This window comes from Sorex fumeus, unplaced genomic scaffold, assembly GCF_029834395.1.
Source record: "Sorex fumeus unplaced genomic scaffold, SorFum_2.1 ptg000110l, whole genome shotgun sequence".
NCBI classification, from domain to species: Eukaryota; Metazoa; Chordata; class Mammalia; order Eulipotyphla; family Soricidae; genus Sorex; species Sorex fumeus.
In genome coordinates this window covers 2,451,715-2,472,569 of record NW_026606167.1, presented here as the reverse complement: position 1 = coordinate 2,472,569, position 20,855 = coordinate 2,451,715, and the positions used below count along the sequence as shown (strand labels likewise).

At 60.2% G+C, this 20,855-nt stretch overlaps 3 protein-coding genes across 3 annotated transcripts; all 3 read left to right on the top strand.

The window, feature by feature from the left end:
* Window positions 1-878: 878 nt before the first annotated feature.
* On the top strand, window positions 879-5,366 carry RPL3L (ribosomal protein L3 like). Its single transcript, XM_056135235.1, has 10 exons — window positions 879-956; window positions 1,212-1,404; window positions 2,814-2,982; window positions 3,485-3,620; window positions 4,123-4,309; window positions 4,380-4,540; window positions 4,615-4,716; window positions 4,865-4,960; window positions 5,034-5,153; window positions 5,252-5,366. The coding sequence occupies exons 1-10, from the start codon at window positions 954-956 to the stop codon at window positions 5,306-5,308; spliced, it is 1,224 nt and encodes a 407-aa protein (XP_055991210.1). The 5' UTR covers window positions 879-953; the 3' UTR covers window positions 5,309-5,366.
* Window positions 5,367-5,947: 581 nt separating this feature from the next.
* Window positions 5,948-9,466, top strand: MSRB1 (methionine sulfoxide reductase B1). The gene is made up of 4 exons (XM_056135289.1): window positions 5,948-6,103; window positions 7,691-7,839; window positions 7,984-8,098; window positions 8,798-9,466. Exons 1-4 carry the CDS (start codon window positions 6,049-6,051, stop codon window positions 8,827-8,829), a joined length of 351 nt encoding a protein of 116 aa, XP_055991264.1. The 5' UTR covers window positions 5,948-6,048; the 3' UTR covers window positions 8,830-9,466.
* A 1,483-nt stretch (window positions 9,467-10,949) lies between these two features.
* Window positions 10,950-14,059, top strand: HS3ST6 (heparan sulfate-glucosamine 3-sulfotransferase 6). The gene is made up of 2 exons (XM_056135244.1): window positions 10,950-11,438; window positions 13,444-14,059. Exons 1-2 carry the CDS (start codon window positions 11,032-11,034, stop codon window positions 14,057-14,059), a joined length of 1,023 nt encoding a protein of 340 aa, XP_055991219.1. The 5' UTR covers window positions 10,950-11,031.
* Window positions 14,060-20,855: the final 6,796 nt, after the last annotated feature.

Below are 20,855 nucleotides of genomic sequence, written 5' to 3'. Positions count from 1 at the left end.
AATCTCCCTGTAATTAGAGAAAATTCCCCACGAGGTGAGGGATTTACCCTCTGACCTGGGAGGGACACAGCAGACATCAAATGACAAGAGCACACACACATCAACACATTTCGACACAGGCATATATGTATACACAGGCATGCTGACATGCAGACATAGATATGCACACATGCACACACAGGCATACACAGACACAAGCATGGAGACATAGGCATGCATACATGCATACACAAGCATGTGGACATAGGCATGCGCACACATAGACACAGGCATACACACACAGATAGGCATGCACTCAACAGACACAGGCATGTACACACGCAGATACAGCAATGCACACACACAGACACAGGCGTGCACACACACAGACACAGGCATGCACACATGCAGACAGGCATGCACACATACAGATACAGGCATGCACACACGCAGACACAGGCATGTGCACATGCAGACACAGGCATGCACACCCACAGACATAGGCATGCACATACTCAGACACAGGCACATACACACGCAGACAGGCATGCATGTACACAGACACAGGTATGCACACATGCAGACAGGTATACACATGCAGACACAGGCATTCACACACGCAGGCAGGCAGGCAGGCACACAGACACAGGCACGCACATACGCAGACAGGCATACACACGTGCCAATAGGCATGCACACACACAGACACAGGCGTGCACACACAGACACAGGCATGCACACACACAGGCATGCACACACAGGCATGCACACATGCAGACACAGGCATGCATCCCCCACTCCCCCACCCCTCCTACACACAGCCCCATGCTCCTGGCCCAGGGCTGTGCCCACGAGGTGACTGGGCCTCCTTCCTGCCAGGTCTAAATCTGGGCCCTGGCTGCTGCGCACTGGCGGGGCCATTCTGTGTGTGTGGCGGCTGGCAGGGAAGACCCTTTCCTTCTCTCTGCGCTGTCATGGTCAGTGGGTTGGGGCCGGAGTGGGTGCTTTCTGGGGCGCAGGTGGGCTCCCCAGTGGGAATGCCTGGGGCCTCTGGGGGGTGGGGCAGGGCCAGGGACTGCAGGGCTCGGGTGGAGGAGGGGGACATGGACATGGGGGAGTGGGTTCTGTTGCACCCCAGGACACGTCCCTCACAGGGGTCCAGGGGCCTCAGCTCACTCCTGGGGGCTGGGCTCCGGGACCGCCCCTGCCCCAGCTCTGCCTCCCACCTCCAGTCCCACCGGAAGTTCTCAGCCCCTCGGCATGGGCACCTGGGCTTTCTGCCCCACAAGCGGAGTCGCCGGCATCGGGGCAAGGTGAAGACGTGGCCACGGGACGACCCCAGCCGGCCGGTGCACCTGACCGCCTTCCTGGGCTACAAGGCGGGCATGACACACACGCTGCGGGAGGTGCACCGGCCGGGCCTCAGTGAGTGCCAGGTGCAGGCCAAAAGGGTGCGGGCTGGGCGGGTTCTCGGAGCCGCAGCTCGGGAGGGCAAGAGGCCACCTGCAAGGGAGCTGCTGGAATTCTGACCCTCGAGGGTGAGCCCCGTTTACCCTCCAGACAGGCTTTGTCATGACACCCGGACAGGCTTTGTCATGGCACCTGGTTTTCAGATGAGGAAACTGAGGCACAGCAGTTCAGAAACATGCTGGTTGCCCAGAGAGGAGGGGGAGGGTTGGGCAGTGCATGTGCCCCGGGCAGACAGGACTTAACAGGCTGGGCCTCAGGCAGGAGACCAGGGTCCGTCCCCCCAGCACCACACGGCTCCCTGAGCACTGCCGGAAGTGACCCCGAAGCTCTGAGCCAGGAGGAGCCCCTAAAGCACCACTAGGTGTAGTACAGACACACACATGCACATACACACATATACACATACACACATACACCACACACATAAACACATATACACACATATACACATACTTACACACATGCAAATACACACATGTACACATACATATACACATATACACACATGCACATACACACATATACTCATATACATATACATACACACGCATACACACACATACACACAAATAACCCCAAACCCAAAGATAAAACAAAAGGTGGCTGCTACAATGCACTTTTTTGTTTGTTGGTTTGGTTTTCTTTTTGCTTTTTTGGGCCACACCTGGTGATGCTCAGGGCTCACTCCTGGCTCTACACTCAGGAATCACGCCTGGCAGTGCCTCAGAGACCATATGGGGTGCAGGGAACTAATCTGGGTTGGCAGCGTGCAAGAGTAACGCCTACCCCCCCCCCCCACACACACACACACTGTCCTATTGCTCCAGCCCCAATGCAGTTTTATTTCCGGGTTGCTGAAGATGGGTTCTAGGGCCGGGGGTCACTGAGGAGGTGCTGGGGACGCTGATCAGCCCTCAAGCCGTCACTCTGCCCCCCACATCTTTTCTGTGCACCCCAACTCCCCGTGAGGGCTGTGATACACAGCGCCACCCGGGGCTGTGACACGGCCCTGGTCCCGCCAGCCCAGCCTGCTGCCCTGGGTCACCGTGTGTGTCCCTGCTCCCACCGTCCGCCCTGACAGCCCCTCACCTCCACCAAGGCCCCAAACCCCGGCTTCAGAGGGGGCATTTTGAGCTGTGCTGGTTGAAGGAGGCCCCTGTTGGCCTGGGGCGCTTGGCCATCCGGTCCCCAGGGCTTCTCAGACAGCTGGGGTGACCCAGGACAGGCTGGCCCGGCTGCCAGGACTCTCACAGGGGAAGAGGCAGAGTGGCAGCTGCTCTGGGCAAGGGCAGGAGGGACTGGGCGGAGGGGGCTCACCCCTCGCAGGGTCAAACTTGTTCAGTGTGCTCTCTGGTGTCACCCAGAAATTTCCAAGCGGGAGGAGGTGGAGGCGGTAACGATTGTGGAGACTCCGCCGCTGGTGGTGGTGGGTGTGGTGGGCTACGTGGCCACCCCCCGTGGCCTGCGGAGCTTCAAGACCATCTTTGCAGAGCACCTGAGTGATGAGTGCCGGCGACGCTTCTACAAGGACTGGTGAGGGGGGCAGGGGGAGAGGAAGCGAGGAGGGAAGAGGCAGCAGATGTTCTCCTCAGGGGTCTGGGGAGAAAGTCAGGGTGAAGGCAGCAGTGACTCGGGCTCCCCAAGCCTGGGGGAGAAAGGCCACTCCCAGGCTTGGGGCAGGAACCCCTGCTGCACCCGGGGCCGCCTTAGCCTCTGGGATGGCCTCCCCACCTCGGCCGCGCCACCTCCTGGCCACCATTTCTGAGGAGTGGACACGCTCCTTATCTCGGGCTCTGGGTCCTGGACCTTGGGATGGGGCAGTAACTGCCTGTGGGCAGCGGGACATGTCCTGCACTTCCCTGTGGGTCAGCGCCCACAGCGCCCCTCCCCGCTCCTGCTCTCTTAACCCCAGGGGGCAGAGAGGGCACCCATTTTACGGAGGAGGAGACTGAGGCCTCCGGATCCGGGGCCCTGGGTAGCCCCGGGAAGGCAAGGGGGAGGGCTCCGGTCACGCTGAGCGCTGTGAGCCCCACAGGCACAAGAGCAAGAAGAAGGCCTTCACCAAGGCCTGCCGGCGGTGGCGGGACACCCAGGGCAAGGAGCAGCTGCAGAAGGACTTCGCGGCCATGAAGAAGTACTGCAAGGTCATTCGCGTCATTGTCCACACCCAGGTCAGCACCACCCTCCCGCTCCCCAGCGCTGTCCAGGAGGCAAATGTCAGCCTAAAAATACACAGGCCTCAGGCACAGGCCCAGAGGGCTGGGCAGTGGGTGCTGCCACACAGGCTCTGCAGACAGCCACTGCCGGTGGGTCTGCAGGTGTGAGCGTGACACAGCCGTGCCCCAGATTCTGGAATGATCCACACGCAGCCCAAGGCCTTGTGTTCCCCACCACTGCGGAGATCCCTGAGGCCTGGACGAAGCCAGGGCCTGCACCAGCCTGGGTCTAGGGTGGTGGCCAGACCCTGCCCCACTCCACCCCGCCCCCTCCTGCCAGGGTCTGGACGCCCGGTCGCCTTTCAGTGCCACCAGCTTCAGGGTCTTTGACTGCTGTGCTGGACCCTGGTGCAGTTTCCCCCCCCCCCAGCCCCTGCAGCACCCAGACCCCCGGGCGCCTTTGGGAGGGCACTGCTCACTGTGCGCAGGGGTCCCTAACCCGGGCGGGTTCCCACAGATGAAACTGCTGCCCTTCCGGCAGAAGAAGGCTCACATCATGGAGATCCAGCTCAACGGTGGCACTGTGGCCGAGAAGGTGGCCTGGGCGCAGGCGCGCCTGGAGAAGCAGGTGTCGGTGCATAGTGTGTTCAGCCAGAGCGAGATGGTCGACGTCATCGCCGTCACCAAGGGCAAGGGTGTCAAAGGTAGGGGGCAGGCGGCCGCAGGGGCCTCTGGCCTGGCCTGCCATTCAGCCCTGGCTCCTCCTGCCACCAGGGGTCACCAGCCGCTGGCACACCAAGAAGCTGCCCCGCAAGACCCACAAGGGGCTGCGCAAGGTGGCGTGTATCGGTGCCTGGCACCCCGCCCGCGTCGGCTGCTCCATCGCCCGGGCGGGCCAGAAGGGCTACCATCACCGCACGGAGCTCAACAAGAAGGTGCGCCCCAAACCCTCGCCCAGCGGGCGTGAGGGGCCTCCTGCCACTGTCCCCAAGACCCTGTTCCTTCACAGATCTACCGCATCGGTCGGGGGTTGCATATGGAGGATGGGAAGATGGTCAGGAACAATGCGGCCACCAGCTACGATGTGACTGACAAATCCATTACGCCGCTGGTGAGGCCGGCAGCGCCACCTGCCAGGGGGGTCTCCAGAGCTCAGTTCCCCCCCACGTCATTGAGCAGCCTGTAGGAAGGCCCTGGGCATGGAGGAGGGCAGGGGGCGGGCGACGCCACCTCCCCTGCTTGAGCCGCATCACCTGCAGGGTGGCTTCCCCCACTATGGGGAAGTGAACAACGACTTCGTCATGCTCAAGGGCTGCATTGCGGGGACCAGGAAGAGGGTCATCACGTTGAGGAAGGTCAGTGCCTGGGCCTGGGGGAAGGAGGGGGGGAAAGAGCGCTTCCAACCGCCCCTCTCCTGTGGCTCCGCAGTCCCTCCTGGTCCACCACAGCCGCCGGGCGCTGGAGAACATCGAGCTCAAGTTCATCGACACCACCTCCAAGTTTGGATACGGCCGCTTCCAGACAGCACAGGAGAAGAGGGCCTTCATGGTGAGCCAGGGACGCACCCACTCAGACCGGGGGTAAGCAGGCGGCCACGGTGTCCTGAGACCACCGTGTTCCCAGCCACACTCGCCTGTCCCCATCAGGGTCCCCAGAAGAAGCACCTCGAGAAGGAAAAGCGGGAGACGGCAGGAGATTTGTAGGCTGTGGCCCCGGGACTTGCAGCGCCCCCACCTGTCCCTGTTTAATAAAGGCCGGGCAACTCTGTGTGTTGTACTTTGGGTCCCACGCGCTGATGTCCAGGGGTAACTCAGGGATCAGCCAGCAAGGCCAGCGCCCTCCCCTCTGGACTATCGCTTGGACCCCTGCCTGCTGCTTGGGGCTGAGTCACGGGTGGAGGGTGTGAGGAGGAGGGCGCGGGGAGGAGGGCACGGGGAGCAAGGTGCGCAGAGGAGGGCGCCTGGAGGAGGGTGCAGGGAGGAGGCGCCAGAAGGAAGGTGTGGGGAAGAGGGTGCGGGGAGGACGGCGCCGGGAGGAGGGCGCGGGGAGGAAGGTGCGGGGAGTTCGGCGCACGGGGCCCAGCAGCGACTCTGCGGCGCCACCTGGTGCTCGGGGCGGCGTGGCAGGGGGCGGGGTCGGGCGGGCGGGAGCAGGGGCCTCAGCGCGGACCGGACCAACTCTGCGCGCCCCCCGGGCCTCTCGGGGCGGAAGCCGGAACCCGCGTCCTGCGGAGACATTGGCTCTGGGGAGGGGCGTGGCCCCGCGCTCCGCGGGCGTGGCTCGGCGTACTGGGGCACGATTGGCCCGCCGGCGGGGGCGTGGCGACAGGGCTCGGGCGCGGGGCGCAATTGGCCTCCGGAGTGGCGGGGGCGGGGCCGGCTGGACGGCTGCGGGTCGCGGGCCGCGGGCTCAGAGTCTGCGGGCGCCGCGCTCCGGGAGCGCCATGTCGTTCTGCACCTTTGCTGGGGGCGAGGTTTTCCAGAACCACTTTGAGCCGGGTACGACTCGGGGTCTCCCGGTTCCGATGTGCCGTGGGGGTGTGGAGCGGAGCGAAGGAGCGGGAGTGGGTGGAAGGGAGGAGTCGGGGGTCCCGGAGAGTAGGGGGCGCTACGGGGGCAGCGTCTCTGTGCCTGGGACCGGCTTTGGGATTGTGCGTGCAGTTTGCTTGGGGGTGGGGATCACGTGGCAAATCTGTAGGACCAGGTTCATGACCAGGGTAGTGTCCATCAGCTGTCACGTAGGAGCAGTGTTGGAAAGGGGTGCCAGGGTCGCGCCTGCGCTGAGCCTGGGACCTGCTCCAGCTGTTCCCCCTGCCCCGTCCGCCCTTCCAGGGCCGCGACATGCCATTGGCCAGCACAGACCATTCTGTTTAGAGAAGTGTGCTGGCCTGCTGTCCGTGGGCCAGATCAGCACCCGCATCTGTCCAGGTCCTGGGCTTGTGTAATTCCGAGTGAAGCCAGTGAGTCTCATCACTGAAATGTATTTTTACCTTGTTGTTTTATCATATTAGGTGACATGGTTGCAACAGGGTGTAAGTTTATTGTACTGATGTACCAAGTTTCCTTCACCATCACCGTTGCTCTATGTTCCCTCTGCTCCTGTCTTTATGGGCCCTGCCCCCTTCAGCTAGATATTGAAGTTTGACCCCAACATTGTGGGAGGGAGCCGGGTCACTGAAGTGTGACAGGACAGCAGGAGGGATTGGTGTGGGCCAGCCCTCACCCAAGACTCCAGGTGGCCCTGGAGGTCACTCCTGTGGGTTGTGCCTCCCGGTCGTGGGCTGAGACAGATCAGGATCTTCTGGGTGTCACCCTGGGGGGTTGGGCTGTGTGGCAGCCTTTCCAGAACCATGTTCAGGCCTCAGGTGTGGCCCTGGAGCCTGTCCACAGCAGCTTCTCTCCTGGTTGTGCCTCCTTTGGCTCTCAGCCAAGGCTGGGCTGGACAGTGGGTGAGAGTGAGAGTGAATCTGTAACACCTTCTCCTCCTCCCCCCCAGCTTCCTGTGTGATTCTGTAATGACCCCTCCTCCCCACATCTAGCTTCCTGTTCTGCAAGTGAGTTTTGCAACCTTTTCCTGAAGAAAAGTCATCTTGGGGCCAGACTGATAGTACAGTGGGTAGGGCACTGGCCTTGCACTTAGCCAATCCGGGTTTGATCCCCGGCATCCATATGGTCCCCGAAGCACTTCCAGAAGTAATTCCTGAATGTAGAGCCAGAAGTAACCCCTGAGCACTGCCCTGTGTGGCAAGAAAAAAGAAAAGTGACCTGTGTGTGTTGGGGGGCATACCGCTGGTACCTCACAGTGATCTTTGGGGGCAGGTTAATGCCTGCCCCTCCTGCTCTCCTCTCCCCTGTGACTATTCTCTTCCTGTCTGAAGAGCGGCCTGTGGCCGTCCACTCAAACTTGGCTGGACGGACTGAATGCCACTGGGCAGGGAGAGCTGGTGGAGGCGGTGGCTTCTGTGTCCCCTTCTCTCAGCCAGCTGCCTGCCTGGGGCTCACCCTGTGTGTCGCCGTCGCCTTGACCTATGCTGGTCTTGGGGTGGACACGCCAGCATGTCTGCTCCCGCCTCTTGCCCACCTCAGGTGTGTACGTGTGCGCCAAGTGTGGCTACGAGCTGTTCTCTAGCCGCTCCAAGTATGCCCACTCATCCCCGTGGCCAGCCTTCACCGAGACCATCCATGTCGACAGTGTGGCCAAGCGTCCTGAGCACAACCGGCCCGAGGCCTTAAAGGTGGGCGTTTCACCTGGGGCTGTTGGAGGAGGCCTGGGTGCTGGGACCCCCATTCTGCTGCTCTGGGGCGGAGAGGAACCGGGCAACCTTCACACGGAGACCTCTGCCGTGCCCATGCCTCACAGCGGGATCCCCTGTGCCCAGGTGTCCTGCGGCAAGTGTGGCAATGGCCTGGGCCACGAGTTCCTGAATGACGGCCCCAAGCGCGGCCAGTCCCGCTTCTGAATCTTCAGCAGCTCGCTCAAGTTCGTCCCGAAAGGTGAGCTGGCATGCAGGTGGGCAGCGAGCATGCCCAACTCTTGGTGCCACCCGACAGGGGCTGTCAGCCACCAGAGGGCCTGCTTGGTTCCAGTGCCGAGGCAGCATGCACTCCCAGGGGACATCTGAGTGGTCGCCCCAGAGGGTTTGTCAGGGCCTTAGTGGAACGGAGGGGCCACTCCTGGCTTCTCAGCCTCCCCGAAGGCCTCGGGCCTGCCAGGACACACACACACACACACACACACACACACACACACACACACACACACACAGTGTTCCTGCTGCGCTGCCCTGGAGTGAGAGCTGTTTCTCCAGCCTGGCCCTGAATTTTACTCGTTCAGCCCCACTCTGCAGCTCACACAGGTCGTTGCTGTGTCTCTACACATGGCCGTCAGCTTGACAGTTCAGATCTTAGCTCTTCCCTACAGGTCCGGGTTCCTCTCCTCACCCTGGCTTTGCCCTCTGTGTTCTGGGGCTGGGCGAGGCAGCAGGTGCCATGCAGAGAGGAGGCTGGTGTGTGCGGGCAGGTCTGGGCCATGTGGGCAGGTCAGGCCTGGCGGGCTGGAATGAGTCTTCTTTAGTTCTTTGTCCTCCATCTGTGGAGGAAGAGGGATTCGGCTCTCCTACAGAGGTCAGGGAAGAGAGGGGTACAGCAGGCGGGAAGCCTCATTCCCCGGGCGCTTCCTCTCCTCTCTTTCAGACCAAGATGCTTCTACCTCCCAGGGACAATAGTGGGCGAGCACTCCACGTGGCCCTTTCTGCCACCTCCAGGGATGCACCGTGGACTTCAGACAGAGAGGGAGAGGAAGAAGGTGTCTGGGCAGCTCGGAGATTCTCAGCTTGCTCTCCTGGGGATGCTCCTATCTGCTGCCTTGTGCTTCCCCATCGCACAGGCCTGGGCACTCCCCAGCCCTGGGCTGGCTTTGGCCCTGAGTGGCAATGTGCTCTCCACTTCACTTCTTTCCCCCTCCCTGTCTGTCTGGACCCCCAGAGTGGGGCCCCTTCCCAAGCCAGACCCTGGCCTTCTCCACGCTCGCACCTACCTCCCCCTGACCCTGAAAGAGAAAGCAGATGAGGCACCTGTCGGCTGCCCCAGCCCTGTCACTGCATGACCTGTTCTGGTGAAACCCTCAAGCAGCCAGAGCGGTGAAGATCTGTGACCACTGGGGATGGCCAGGGAGGGGTCCCGAGCCCTTCCTCAATCTGTGCGGATGTGGCTTGCCTCATCCTTGCACCACCACAGCCTTGCCTGCCGGATGCTGCGCCCCAGGCCTGGGGTCCCAACATTGCACGTGCTCACTGTGGTGACACTTCAGCGTCCTTCTGGCTGGGGTCCTTTCTAGAACCATCATGAAATCAGTGCATTGCACCCTGGCTGCCTTCTTTCCTAGCGACGTCAGGAGGGCCCCTCCCCCTCGGCCTGGCTCTGGGCGCTGCGTGGGTTGTGGGGCCTCCACCGCAGCGGGGACTGTGCCGCGGCCATCAGCCCCAGTTCTTACGTTCCGGCCATGACTCCATACAACCTTCCACGGGGGTGAGCATGAAGACGGTCCCTCCAACCTTAGGTGGGGGATTCGTCCTCCTGTCCCACCAATCCCCGTGACGGCCCACCACTAGCACCGGCGTGGTGTGATGGAGCGGGACCGCCGGCAGGGGGCGCGTTTCACCCCGCGCACGCAGGCGCCGGGGCGGGGATTAGCGGGCTGCAGTACAGCCTAGCGCGCCAGTCCCGGTCCGAGCCCCCTGATGTCCCGGCAGCCCCGCCCCGCAAACCGGCCCAGCTGAATCTCGGTCACGCACAGCCCCGGCGCCCGGTGCCCTCGACTCACCCGCCCACTTTGCGAGTGCCGGGCACAGCGCCTGCGGTGACTCTCTTGCGGGGCTTCAGGGAAAGTGACCCAAAGAGACCTTGGTTCTCCCGGGGCTCTTTCCCAGAGCGGCGGTGGGAGCGGCGGCGGTGGGGCAGTGTGCCCAACTCCTGCTGGGGCACTGGACACCTGCGGGGGCCGCGCAGCCCCGTACCCTCCTGGCAGTCCCCCACCCGCAGGGGCCTCAGTCCCGCTGGCCGTCCCGTCTCCACCTCCAGCTGGTCCCTCGGTGATGCTCGGGGCTGCACGCTGGTCCCGAGGGCTCACTGCCCTCCCCTGTGCACAGGCAGCTCCTTCCTGGGTTCCTGAGTGCGCTCGCCCACCTGCCACATACCGAAAGGGCAGTCCCCGCCCCAACAAGAGAACCCCAGCCTGCTTTCTACCACCCTACCCAGCGCTCATGGCCCTGGGGCAGTGCAATCGTCGGTGCATGGACTCCAGGCGCTGCACTAAGACCCCCCCAGGCGCTGCACCAAGATCCCCAGGCCCGAAGCCTTGGTGGGACCACAGGGGACACCACGGGGTGGGGTGGGCTTGCTGGGAGGCATCACGTTTCACCCCCAAGCTGCTTGGCTTCTGGGCACCGGTGGGTGCTGAGCAGTCGGCAGAGGCCCCAGCCTGGGCCTGGAGTCTCGGCGCCCGCCCTTCCCTCACGGAACTGGTTCCTCCCGCGGTGCGGGGTTCGGGTGTGCCTGCGTCGGAGGCGGTCCCCGGCCGCCCAGGGGAGCAGCTGTCACGCGACTGTCACATAGGTGGCTGAGCGCGTCCTGAGTGAGTCCCTGGCTCCCAGATGGATATTGGAGAGCCTGCCTAGTTCCAGCCCCAGGGAATCGGCCTTCCAGGAGCGGGTCCTACAGGCACAGGGTCGCTTCAGTCTGCGAGTGGGGGTCGGGACCAAGCTCCGAGCGGGGCGTGTCCGTGGGCGTGGACTGCAGGCCCCGCCCTTCCCGCCGCTGGATGCCCAGTGCCTAGCAGAAGCCGCGCGTCTGGCCCCGCGCCGAGCGGGCCGGGATGCGCGCCCGGGGCGCTCTCCTGCCACCCCCGGTCCTGGGCGCCGTGCGGCCCCATGGCAAATAGTGGCGGCCTGGACGGCGGGGCCGGGCTGGGCCAGGGCGCGGGGTCCGCGCTGAGGGCGCCCCGTGCTCCGGTGCTGCTGGCCGCCGTGGTGCTCGGCGCCTACTCCCTGTGCGCCCTCCCAGGCCGCAGCCCGCCGGCTGCCCGCGCCCCCGACCCCGCGCCGGCCCCAGCACCCGCCCAGCCGCAGCGCGCCGCCGGCACCTCCGGGGCGTCTGTTCTGCCTGTGGCCAGCGGCGCGGGTCGCCGGCGCTTCCCGCAGGCTCTGATCGTGGGCGTTAAGAAGGGCGGCACGCGCGCGCTGCTCGAGTTTCTGCGGCTGCACCCCGACGTCCGCGCGCTGGGCTCCGAGCCTCACTTCTTCGACAGGTGCTACGAGCGCGGTCTCGCCTGGTACCGGTGAGCGCCGGGGCCCTCCCGGACCCGACCCTGGGCCCTGCTGTCCGGGTTTTACTAATGGAGGAAGGCCGCTGGCCAGAGGCTCCGGGCAAAGCCTTGGTTGGGGCCTGGGGACCCAGCCGAGGGCGCGCTGGGGAGGGCGCCCTAGCATGGGGGGAGTCTCTCCTGTCGCTAGGCCTCTGCAGCTGACTCCTGTCTCCCACTCCCGTCGCGCCTCCTCCAAGTGTCCCCCGAGACGCCTACAGGGAGCAGGGGCCCCATGGTGGTGGGGCCTGCGGAAAGTGTGCACTACAGGACGGCAAAGGCAAGGGAGTCGTTGCATGAACGCCCCAGCCTGTTTCTTTAACTGCCCGTCTCTCCAGTGTCCTTAGGGTGCAGTTGGGTTGGGGGGCACAGCACCTAGGGCAGCTGCCTGCCTGTTGGCTCCCCTCCTTCCGGTGCGGCAATGGGGGCTGTGGGGCCTCCTGGGCATACTCCTTGCCTCTCTGCCGTCAACCTCAGGCCCAGGCAAGATCAGGGCGTGTGTGTGAGTGTGTGATCAGGCCCCAGCCTCCAGCCCCGTTCTGCTTGTTAGTGTTAGTTTGCATGAAAACCACACCTGGATTTAGGGGTGTCTGGTGAGCACAAGAAGAGAACCCCACTCTGATGGTACCCATGGGGGTTCTGGAAGACCTCTAACATCCCTTGCCTCAGGAGGACCCTGGGGTGGGGGCGGGCCTCATTCCGGCTCTTTCCCTAGCCCTCCCCCTCTAGTGCAGGAGTCTGCTGTGGGGGTGGGGCTGGTGTCACCATCCCCCACCCAGTTGCTGGGACCCCTGGTTCTAGGCAGGGTCCCTCGTGGGGCCTGATCTCAGGTCGGTGGCCCCAGACTCCAATCTGCTGCACTTGCAGGCCGCGGTGGCAACAGACGTGCAGTGTCTCTGCCGGGGATCCATGCTGCGGGGCCAGGCAGAGCTGCAGTTCGACCAGCTTAAGGAAAGATGGGGACCCGAAAGGATCAGCGAGGGCTCCTGGCAGGAATGCTGAGGAAGGGTCCTGCGTTTAGAGAAGCCCTTTGGCAGGGCAGGCTGGCTGGCTGTGAGCCGCAGGGAAATAGGGACCAGATGGGGAGGGAAGGGTGGCGGAGGCTGGTGAAGTTGTCAGATGTTCTCTGCAGGGTCAGAGTCCCCTTCCTCTGCTCTCCTGCAAGTCTGGGGAGCCTACCTGAGCCCCACACTTGTCTCAGCCAGTTGGAGGGCCCGCCTTCCCTGTAGGGTCCCCCAACCCCCTGCTCCCCTCCTCATTGGTGCCAGCAGGAGGTGGGGAGGGGGTGTCCAGGCCCTCAGGGCTGGCAGGAACTGGCGGGGGCTTCTGAGGGCAGGCTTGCCACCACAAGCACCCTCGTCAGCTTGGACCCTGTCTCCTGAAAAGGGTGCCCCCACTGGCCTGCCGCTGCACCCACCTGGCTCAATTACCCTGAGCACCCCAGGCTTGGGCACACTCTGGCCCCACCTGTAGGGGCTTGAGTCTGGGCCGGTAGGAGTGCGTGCCAGTCAGCTCCAGCTCAGTTCTGGGACAGATGGGGGCATTTGGGCAGCCCCCCTCCCGTTCCTGCTCCCCACAGCTTGCTGCTGGCTGTTTGCTCAGCTGCTCTGAGCCTCTTCCTCCCCACCCCCACCTGGCTGCCAGGTGTAGGGAGGGCGTCATGTCATGAAGCTCAGTCTCCCTGGCCGGAGCAGTGGAGGAGAGCTGCTGTGGGATGGGGTCTGTGCCCAAAGTGAGCGATACTCAGATTAGCCAGGGTGGCCAGTGGGCTCAGCACAGCACCCCTTCATGTCCTCCCTGGCATTGGGCAGGCCTGAATAGTGAGACCAGAGGGACTGGGAGCAAGGGGGACCACTCGGTGTGGGGAATACTTACCTGTAACAAGAAAGGGGCTGAGGGACAGTGTGTGCAGGCCCACATCCAGGCCTTGGAAGTTTGGGGCTTCCTGGGTAGGGACCCCCTCACATCCTCTGTCCCGCAGGAGCCTGATGCCACGCACCTTAGATGGGCAGATCACCATGGAGAAGACGCCCAGCTACTTCGTGACACGAGAGGTGCCGGGGCGCATCCATGGAATGTCCCCTCATACCAAGCTCATCGTGGTGGTGCGGAACCCTGTGACGCGTGCCGTGTCCGACTATGCACAGACGCTGTCCAAGACACCGGGGCTGCCCAGTTTCCGTGCACTCGCCTTCCGCCAGGGCCTGGGTCCCGTGGACTCGGCCTGGAGCGCTGTGCGGATCGGCCTGTACGCCCAGCACCTGGTGCCCTGGCTACGTTTCTTCCCGCTCTCCCACTTCCTCTTCGTCAGTGGGGAACGCCTGATCAGTGACCCGGCCGGCGAGGTGGGCCGCGTGCAGGACTTCCTGGGCCTGCGGCGTGTGGTCACTGACAAGCACTTCTACTTCAACGCCACCAAGGGCTTCCCTTGCCTCAAGAAGGCACAGGGCAGCGGCCGCCCCCACTGCCTGGGCACATCCAAGGGCCGGCCACACCCCCGCGTGCCCCCCACTGTGCTGCAGCGCCTCCGTGACTTCTACCGGCCCTTTAACCTCAGGTTCTACCAGATGACTGGCCAGGACTTTGGCTGGGACTGATGGGTGCCAGCCTGACCTGTGTGTCTGCTCCTGGCCAGAGGAGGTTATTGTGGGAGTTGTTGACAAAATAAAGTTTGGATCCATGTTCTTGTGTGTGGCCTGGGGGGCTGTCCAGGGAAAGGCACATCGTAGCCCTCGTCCCCTATCCCTTGCACCATTGGAACTGATGAGCCAAGGGCTATACTCTTGAGTCAGGCACTTGCCCTGGTCACATCATGGGGTGACTGAAGCTGGACTGTGCAATGGGCACAAAGGTCAGCCCGGGCCACTCTGAGCCCCTTCGTTGTCCCTGGCATGGTGTGCTGGTGGGCAGGGCGGGACACAGAGGCTGAGCACTGTGTGAATTCACCCTGGCCGGGTGTCCAGTGAGTGGGAGTACCTGCCCGGTGCCCATCCCATACCCCAGGCCCAGCTGTCCCAGTTCTCAGTGCTTTACGGCTGCCCTGCCCCCACAACCAGGCAGGATTCAATGCCCAGCTGCAGTCCAGCTGCTTGAATCTGGCCAGAGGAGCAGCAGGGGTGCCGTCTACCCACCCGCCCCAGGACAGCAGGCACCCCTTGGGAATGACCACAACATTATCTGCTCAGCAGTGCCCACAGCTGTCCTGACCACGACCTCCTGAGGCCCTCTCAGGACTGCCCTGGCTTTGCGTCCAGGCCTTGGTCCATCTCCCACAGGGAGGTGATGTCAGAGCCCTCACCCTGCTCTGCCTCACCCAGCCCCTCATCCCTGCTCTACTTCACTCAGCCCCCTCCCCCTGCTCTGCCCTCACTTAGCCCTCCTCACCCCTGCTCAGCATGATTCTGCATAAGGGCTTGTAGGGACCATAAGGCTGGAAGGGACAGCTCCAGAGTAAACGGGATTAATCCTTCTTTGGGAACATTCCAATTCCCGATCCTTTTTCTTCCAGAAGGACGGATTCCTGATTGCATGGAAATGCCAGCCCGACCTTTGTGCACTCTTTGCCCCAAACTCTGCTGCTCTGGGCTGTCCATACCCTCAGCTACACCTCTTCCTGCCTCCAAGCATTCGAACATGCTGTTCCCTGCTTGGTGCCTTTCCTTGCAGGTCTGAGCACAGCAGCTCTCTGAGCCCCTGATTCAGGGACTTCCTGACACAGGAAACCCCTTCTCCCTTCTGGAAGTTTCTGGGGCACAGAGATGTGCAGGCCCTGGTTTGTCTTGCTTTAGGGTCCAGACCTTGCTCTGAAAGCACTTCCTGGGCAGGAGGAGGAGGCCTGGCTGCCTGGGAAAAGCCCTTCCTGCCTGCACCAGTGCCAGGGGCCTCAGCATACACAGAGGGCAGATGTGCTGGGGCCTCCGGCTGGGAGTCATCAGCCTTTAATTAAAGTCTCAAATTGCTTCCCCAGATGCTCAGTGGGTTTTCCATGTTGGAATGTTCCAGATGGAGCAAAAGTGCTGATTTAATTACTCTCTTCCTGTTCCAGAAGGCCTAGACTGGAAGAGGGTGGGTGGGGTCCTTGGGGGTCCCAGTATCCAGGATGGGGGTTGGCAGAGCTTAGAGGGCTGCTTCTAGCCCAACCCTGTCCCTCTGGACCTGGGTATATGGCAGCACTGGGGCCTGGGGGTCCCTTCATCAGGGTGAAGCTACTCTCTGGAAGGTCTTCCCTCTGTAGGTTCCCTACCTGGAAGCCCCCCTAGTTCATTCTTGTGACAAACTGTCCAGTCCCCCTCCAAATGTGGGGGTTGGGGTGCAGAACCCTTTCTCCCTGCTCCATACCCTCCCATGCTCCAACTCCCTCCTTCCCACAGAAGCAGGGGGATATGTTAGGGGGTGCTCCAACCACAGGGAGCTGGGAAGGTGGGGGCTCTCTGCACCCCCCCAAGATGGCAAAGGAACCCTCTGGTTCCTTTCCTATACTTTCTAAAAGTTTTCTGTGAAGTAGGCTGGGCTGACTGCTGGGCACTTGTACTTTCTGGAGTTGAAGTGAGTTGGGGGTGGGGTATGGGCCAAGGGGTGAGTGGGGGTCAGAGGTCTCAGACTTGATAAAGAACATCCCTTTCATCCTCCTTCATCCAGCTCACAGCCTTCACAATCCTGTGGCTACAGGGGGCCAGTGTCCCCCCAGAGCTTCATCAGGAACCACTGCCTATAGGAACTCCTCCTGAGGCTACCCCTGCCGCAGGGACATGAGAATATTCTGGAACTTGGAGCTACCCCTGAATCTAACAGGAGTAATTCCTGAGAACAGAGCCAGGAATAAGCTCCGAGCACTGTTGAATGTGGTGGCCCCCTCAAAAATATTCTGGAACTAGAAATAGGTGGGGTTCTGGGGTTCTAGTCATGTATAAGTACACAGAAGTGTCTGCTTTAAGTGGCCTGCTTGCTTTCAATTATTTCTATGAAAAGAACATTTTGCAGGAGGTTTGGGGGCCACAACTGACAGTGTGGAGAACCAAAAAAAGATTTTTTTGTCTTTTTGAGTCACACCCAGCTATGCTCAGGGTTACTCCTGGCTCTGCACTCAAGAATTACTCCTGGTGGTGCTCGGGAGGCCATATGGGATGCCAGGGATCAAACCCTTGTCGGTTGCATGCAAGACAAATGTTTTCCCCCCGTACTATTTTCTGGCCCCTAACAAGGATCTTCTAGAATCTTTTCTTCAATTCATCCCTACAAAGCTGAACTTTCTAAGGAAGTTCTTTAAAAATCTGAAGTTAGGGATCAAAGTGATAGAGCAAATAAATCATCCGCCTTGCATGCGGCCAATCCAGCTTCAATCCCTGGCATCTCAGATGGTCCCCTGGGCATTGCCAGGAGTAAATCCTGAGCACTTGCCTAGTGTGGCCCAATCCCAAGCCCCCTCCCCCACAAGAAGATAAGGTCAACTGAAGGTCACTGAGGGTGCCCACAGCAGAGGTCCAGGAGGCTCTTCCACTCCTCTGGCCCCCCCTGCTTTCTCCCCTGCCTCTACCTGGTCTAGGGAGCTCTCTGCAGACTGGGCCCCAGCACCCTGGTCAGAAGGCCCTCCTGCCTTGGGTCTCATGATACACGGCAGGCCTACCTTAGTTTCCTCAGGTCAGGATGTATGGCAGGTCTTAGTTTCCCTTGTGCACTGGAGCACTGCTCTGGACCCCTGCTCTTGACCCAGGGTCAACCATCCAAGGAGAGTCTGTCCACGGCGAACGAGAGCTGATCTCGGGGCCTGAAAAGGACATGTCAGGGCTGGGGGTGTGCGGAGACTTGGACACTAACCTGTGTTTTTTGGGGAAAAGTGTCCAGGAACTGTGAGTCCCAATCTTGCTGTCTGGACCCTGCCTGCAGGATGTCAAGCTGTGGGACACATTCAGGCCCCCTACTCCATGGGGAATTCTGAGAATCCCGTGGACAGCAGGGCAGGTGGGCACAGAGGGCTGGTGTGAGGGGCAGGAGAGGCCCCCAGAGGTCTGTGTCCAGAGGCTCTGCCCCTCAGCCCCGTGGCTTGCAGAGAAAGGCGCTCTCGGGACGGGCATGGTGGGTAGAGTGCTGAAAAGATCTTGTGTGTCCTGTCCTCCCCCGGGAGCAGTCAGTCCGGCTTTGTTTTCTGTGCTTGGGGACTGGGACTTAGGGCTTCCTCCTGACAGTGCTGGGACTGGGGTCGCTCTGTGGTGTCTACCTGGGGAGACCCCTACTGGCTCCCCTGGAGCTCCCCTGCATGTGTGCTCAGGGCAGCACACTAGGGTGAGTGTGGGGGTGTGGGGGTTCCCTCAGCTCTCTATCCATGTCTAAGACAGGAACCACCTTCAGGCTCAGAGTCCCATCTGCAGTGACACTAGGAGATGGTGGGAAGGCTGCCACCGTGGCACTGCTGGCTGTCAAGAGGAGAAAGGGCACAATTGCCGGGAACCAATTACAGCAGGGCCAGAGGTGCCATCGACCACCGCCAATCACTATGCTGCCATCTGCCCTCTGGTTCCCCTTAGGGACCTTTGTGAAATGTCACTTTTGTGCCCCTCCTGAGCCCGAGTTCAGTTCCCAGAGCCATCAGCCAGGGAAGTGAACTGGGGAACAGAAGCCACCTGTCCCGACTGCACCAAGGCGAGCTTGGACAAGGCTGAGGAAGGAACCCAGCAGAGGCAGGGGTGAAGACAGCTCAGGGGTTCGACCCATTTTCAACCCATCATCTGCAGCCCAATTTTCCCCCAGCACCTTCAGCTCCAGCCCCGCCATCCTCAGCACCTCTGTCCCCAGCATTGCTGGACTGTGTCTAGCAGCAGTGCTATGTCACAGGGCTGTAGGTTTTGCTGGGAGTGGCCCTAGGATCCTCCTAGGCCAGCTTGGGAGCACCCCTCACCAAACCAAGAAGGATAACTTTCCTTCTTAAGTGGCCATGTAATGGTCTCTGCCCTTTCCTGCTGCCCTGCCGTGCTCTTATTAGTCACCTTTGTTTTTATTTATGTTTTGTTTTGGGGCCATACCCACTGGTGCTCGGGGCTTACTCCTGGCTCTGCATTACTCTTGGTGGGACTTGGGGGATCATATGGGATGCCAGGGACTGAACCCAACTCAGATATGTGCAAGGCAAGAACCCTACTCCCTGTACTATAGCTCTGACCCATGTTATGCACCTTTAGCCATGAGCCCTTCCTCCCAGTGACCTGTCTATTGCTGGGTGGACTGAGCATATGTCCCAAATTCTGACCATCCCCTCCCCAAGTCTTTGGTATCTGTGTCCCCTGCTGTCCTGTCTAACCTGTTCCTCTCTCTCTCCCCGCCATGGCATAACTTGAGGACAGCACTGTGAAAGATTTGGCTTCCTGGGGGGTACCTTCAAACTGGGGAGAGACCTCTGGGCAAGCAGCAGAGCGAAACGTGTGGTCTCTGGAATGTTCTACAGTGTACCTTGACTGAAGAGAGCCTGAACCTCACTGCTTGGCTTCCATGACAGGTTGGCATTTGATTCAATGCTCCTGGGAAGGGCAGCATTGCCTTCTAGAGGGTTCCAAAGCCAGGACTGTCAATGTAGTCTGTGTGACCAGGATTCTGAGGTCCCTTGGGACATGCATACTACCTCTTGGGGCTAGGGGAGGGCGGGCCAGTAGGTCTCTCAGATCACTGTTTACTTTTTAAAAAGAACAGCTTGGACTGGAAAGATATTACAGTGGGGAGGGCGTTTGCCTGGCATGTGACTGACCCAGGTTTGATCCCCGGCATCCCATATGGTCCCCAGCATCTCATAGGTCCCCCAAGCACCTCCAGGAGTGATTCCTGAATGCAGAGTCAGGAGTAATGACTGAGCATCACCGGGTGTGACCCAAAAAGCCTGCCCCCCCAAAAGCATGATTTAAACATTGAGCTGAATCATAGATTTTAACGCATACAAGTCAGCGCTCAGGGACATACTCACAACATTGTGAACCTACCACCTCCATCGGTTCCAGAACATTCCATCTAGATCCAGAACATTCCTTCAACCCTAGAAGAAAAGTTAGATGACTTTTGTAGGCATTATCACAAAGTTCACTTTTCTTCTCTGAGAAGCCAAGAAGGATGGTGCTCCTGGTTCAGGGAGCCAGCACTCCTGCCAGACGCATCTGGCCATGGTCTAGTGAAAAGTGTCAGGAAACCAGCCATCAGAACCTGGGATAGCAGTGAGATTCAGATGCCATTTTTTTTTGTTGTTGCTGTTTTGCTTTTTGGGTCATACCCGGTGGTGCTTAGGGGTTACTCCTGGCTTTGCACTCAGGAATTACTCCTGGCGATGCTCCAGGGACCATATGGGATGCTGGGATTCGAACCCAGATCAGCTGCATGCAAGGCAAATGCCCTACCCACTATGCTATCACTCCAGCCCCTCAGATGCCATTTTTAATGTTTCATTTTGGTATCTGAAAGCAGGGTTTTACTGACTCACTGTGCGTTCCAGGTCACATAGAAGAATGTACTTCTCTCTCAGTGCACCTCCAGCGAATGGGACATTAGAAACACTTTAACTATATTGCAAACAAGCAAGCACCCTCAGTCTCCTGAGATGATTGTAGTCTGCGGTTGGTCCTGTGTGCTCTGTGTGTCTCGTGTCCACAGTTAGTCCTGTGTGCTCTGTGTGGTTTCGTGTCCCACAGTTGGTCCTGTGTTCTCTGCGTGGTTACTTGTACACTTCCACTTCTCAGAGAATCTGGAGGTGCTGCTCAGACCCCTCTGTTCCCCGATAGCTGGTGTACCAGCTTGGATGCTGTCCAGAAGGTCTGGAGACACCTGCCATAGGTCTTTTCCAGGAACTGAGCCTCTTGCTGGTGGAGGGCATGAACTTGGGCAGGAGTGAGTGCCAGGCCTCAATGCAGGCATCAGAGGCAAACCAGCTCTGAACAGCAGACTTGGTGGCTCGAGTTAATTTATTATTGATAATTCTCGAATCTGGGAGGTCTGCTGAGAGTTTATAATCACAGAGTGACTACTGAGGACATAGGGTTGATTCTAGGGCATGCAAACAAGATAATAAAACCAAGCAGAAAAAATTTAGACAAAATGTCTCTAAGGATAATGATTAAGTCTATTTTCAAAGAAGTCTGTGAAATTACATCTGCTTTATATAAAATGAGTGGACATAATGGTTCCAAAGGAACAAAGTCTCAGGAAAAGACACAATCTTCCCACTCTTTAATTTTTTGCTGTTGTTGTTGCAATGTCTGTAGCTAGCACACTTGGTTGTGGGAAGCACTGGGGATCAAGCTCATGGCTTCACACAGATGGGGCAGGCACATTGACAATTGAGTCATGTCCTAGACCTTAACAACATTTTTTTTGCTTTTTGGGTCACACCTGGCGATGCTCAGGGGTTCCTCCTGGCTCTGCACT

Coding starts and splice junctions, on each gene's coding strand:
- RPL3L (XM_056135235.1), top strand. Junction 2,983..3,484: donor CGACGCTTCTACAAGGACTG/GTGAGGGGGGCA, acceptor TGAGCCCCACAG/GCACAAGAGCAAGAAGAAGG. Junction 4,541..4,614: donor GCACGGAGCTCAACAAGAAG/GTGCGCCCCAAA, acceptor GTTCCTTCACAG/ATCTACCGCATCGGTCGGGG.
- HS3ST6 (XM_056135244.1), top strand. CDS start 11,032: ATGGCAAATAGTGGCGGCCTGGACGGCGGGGCCGGGCTGGGCCAGGGC. Junction 11,439..13,443: donor CGCGGTCTCGCCTGGTACCG/GTGAGCGCCGGG, acceptor TCTGTCCCGCAG/GAGCCTGATGCCACGCACCT.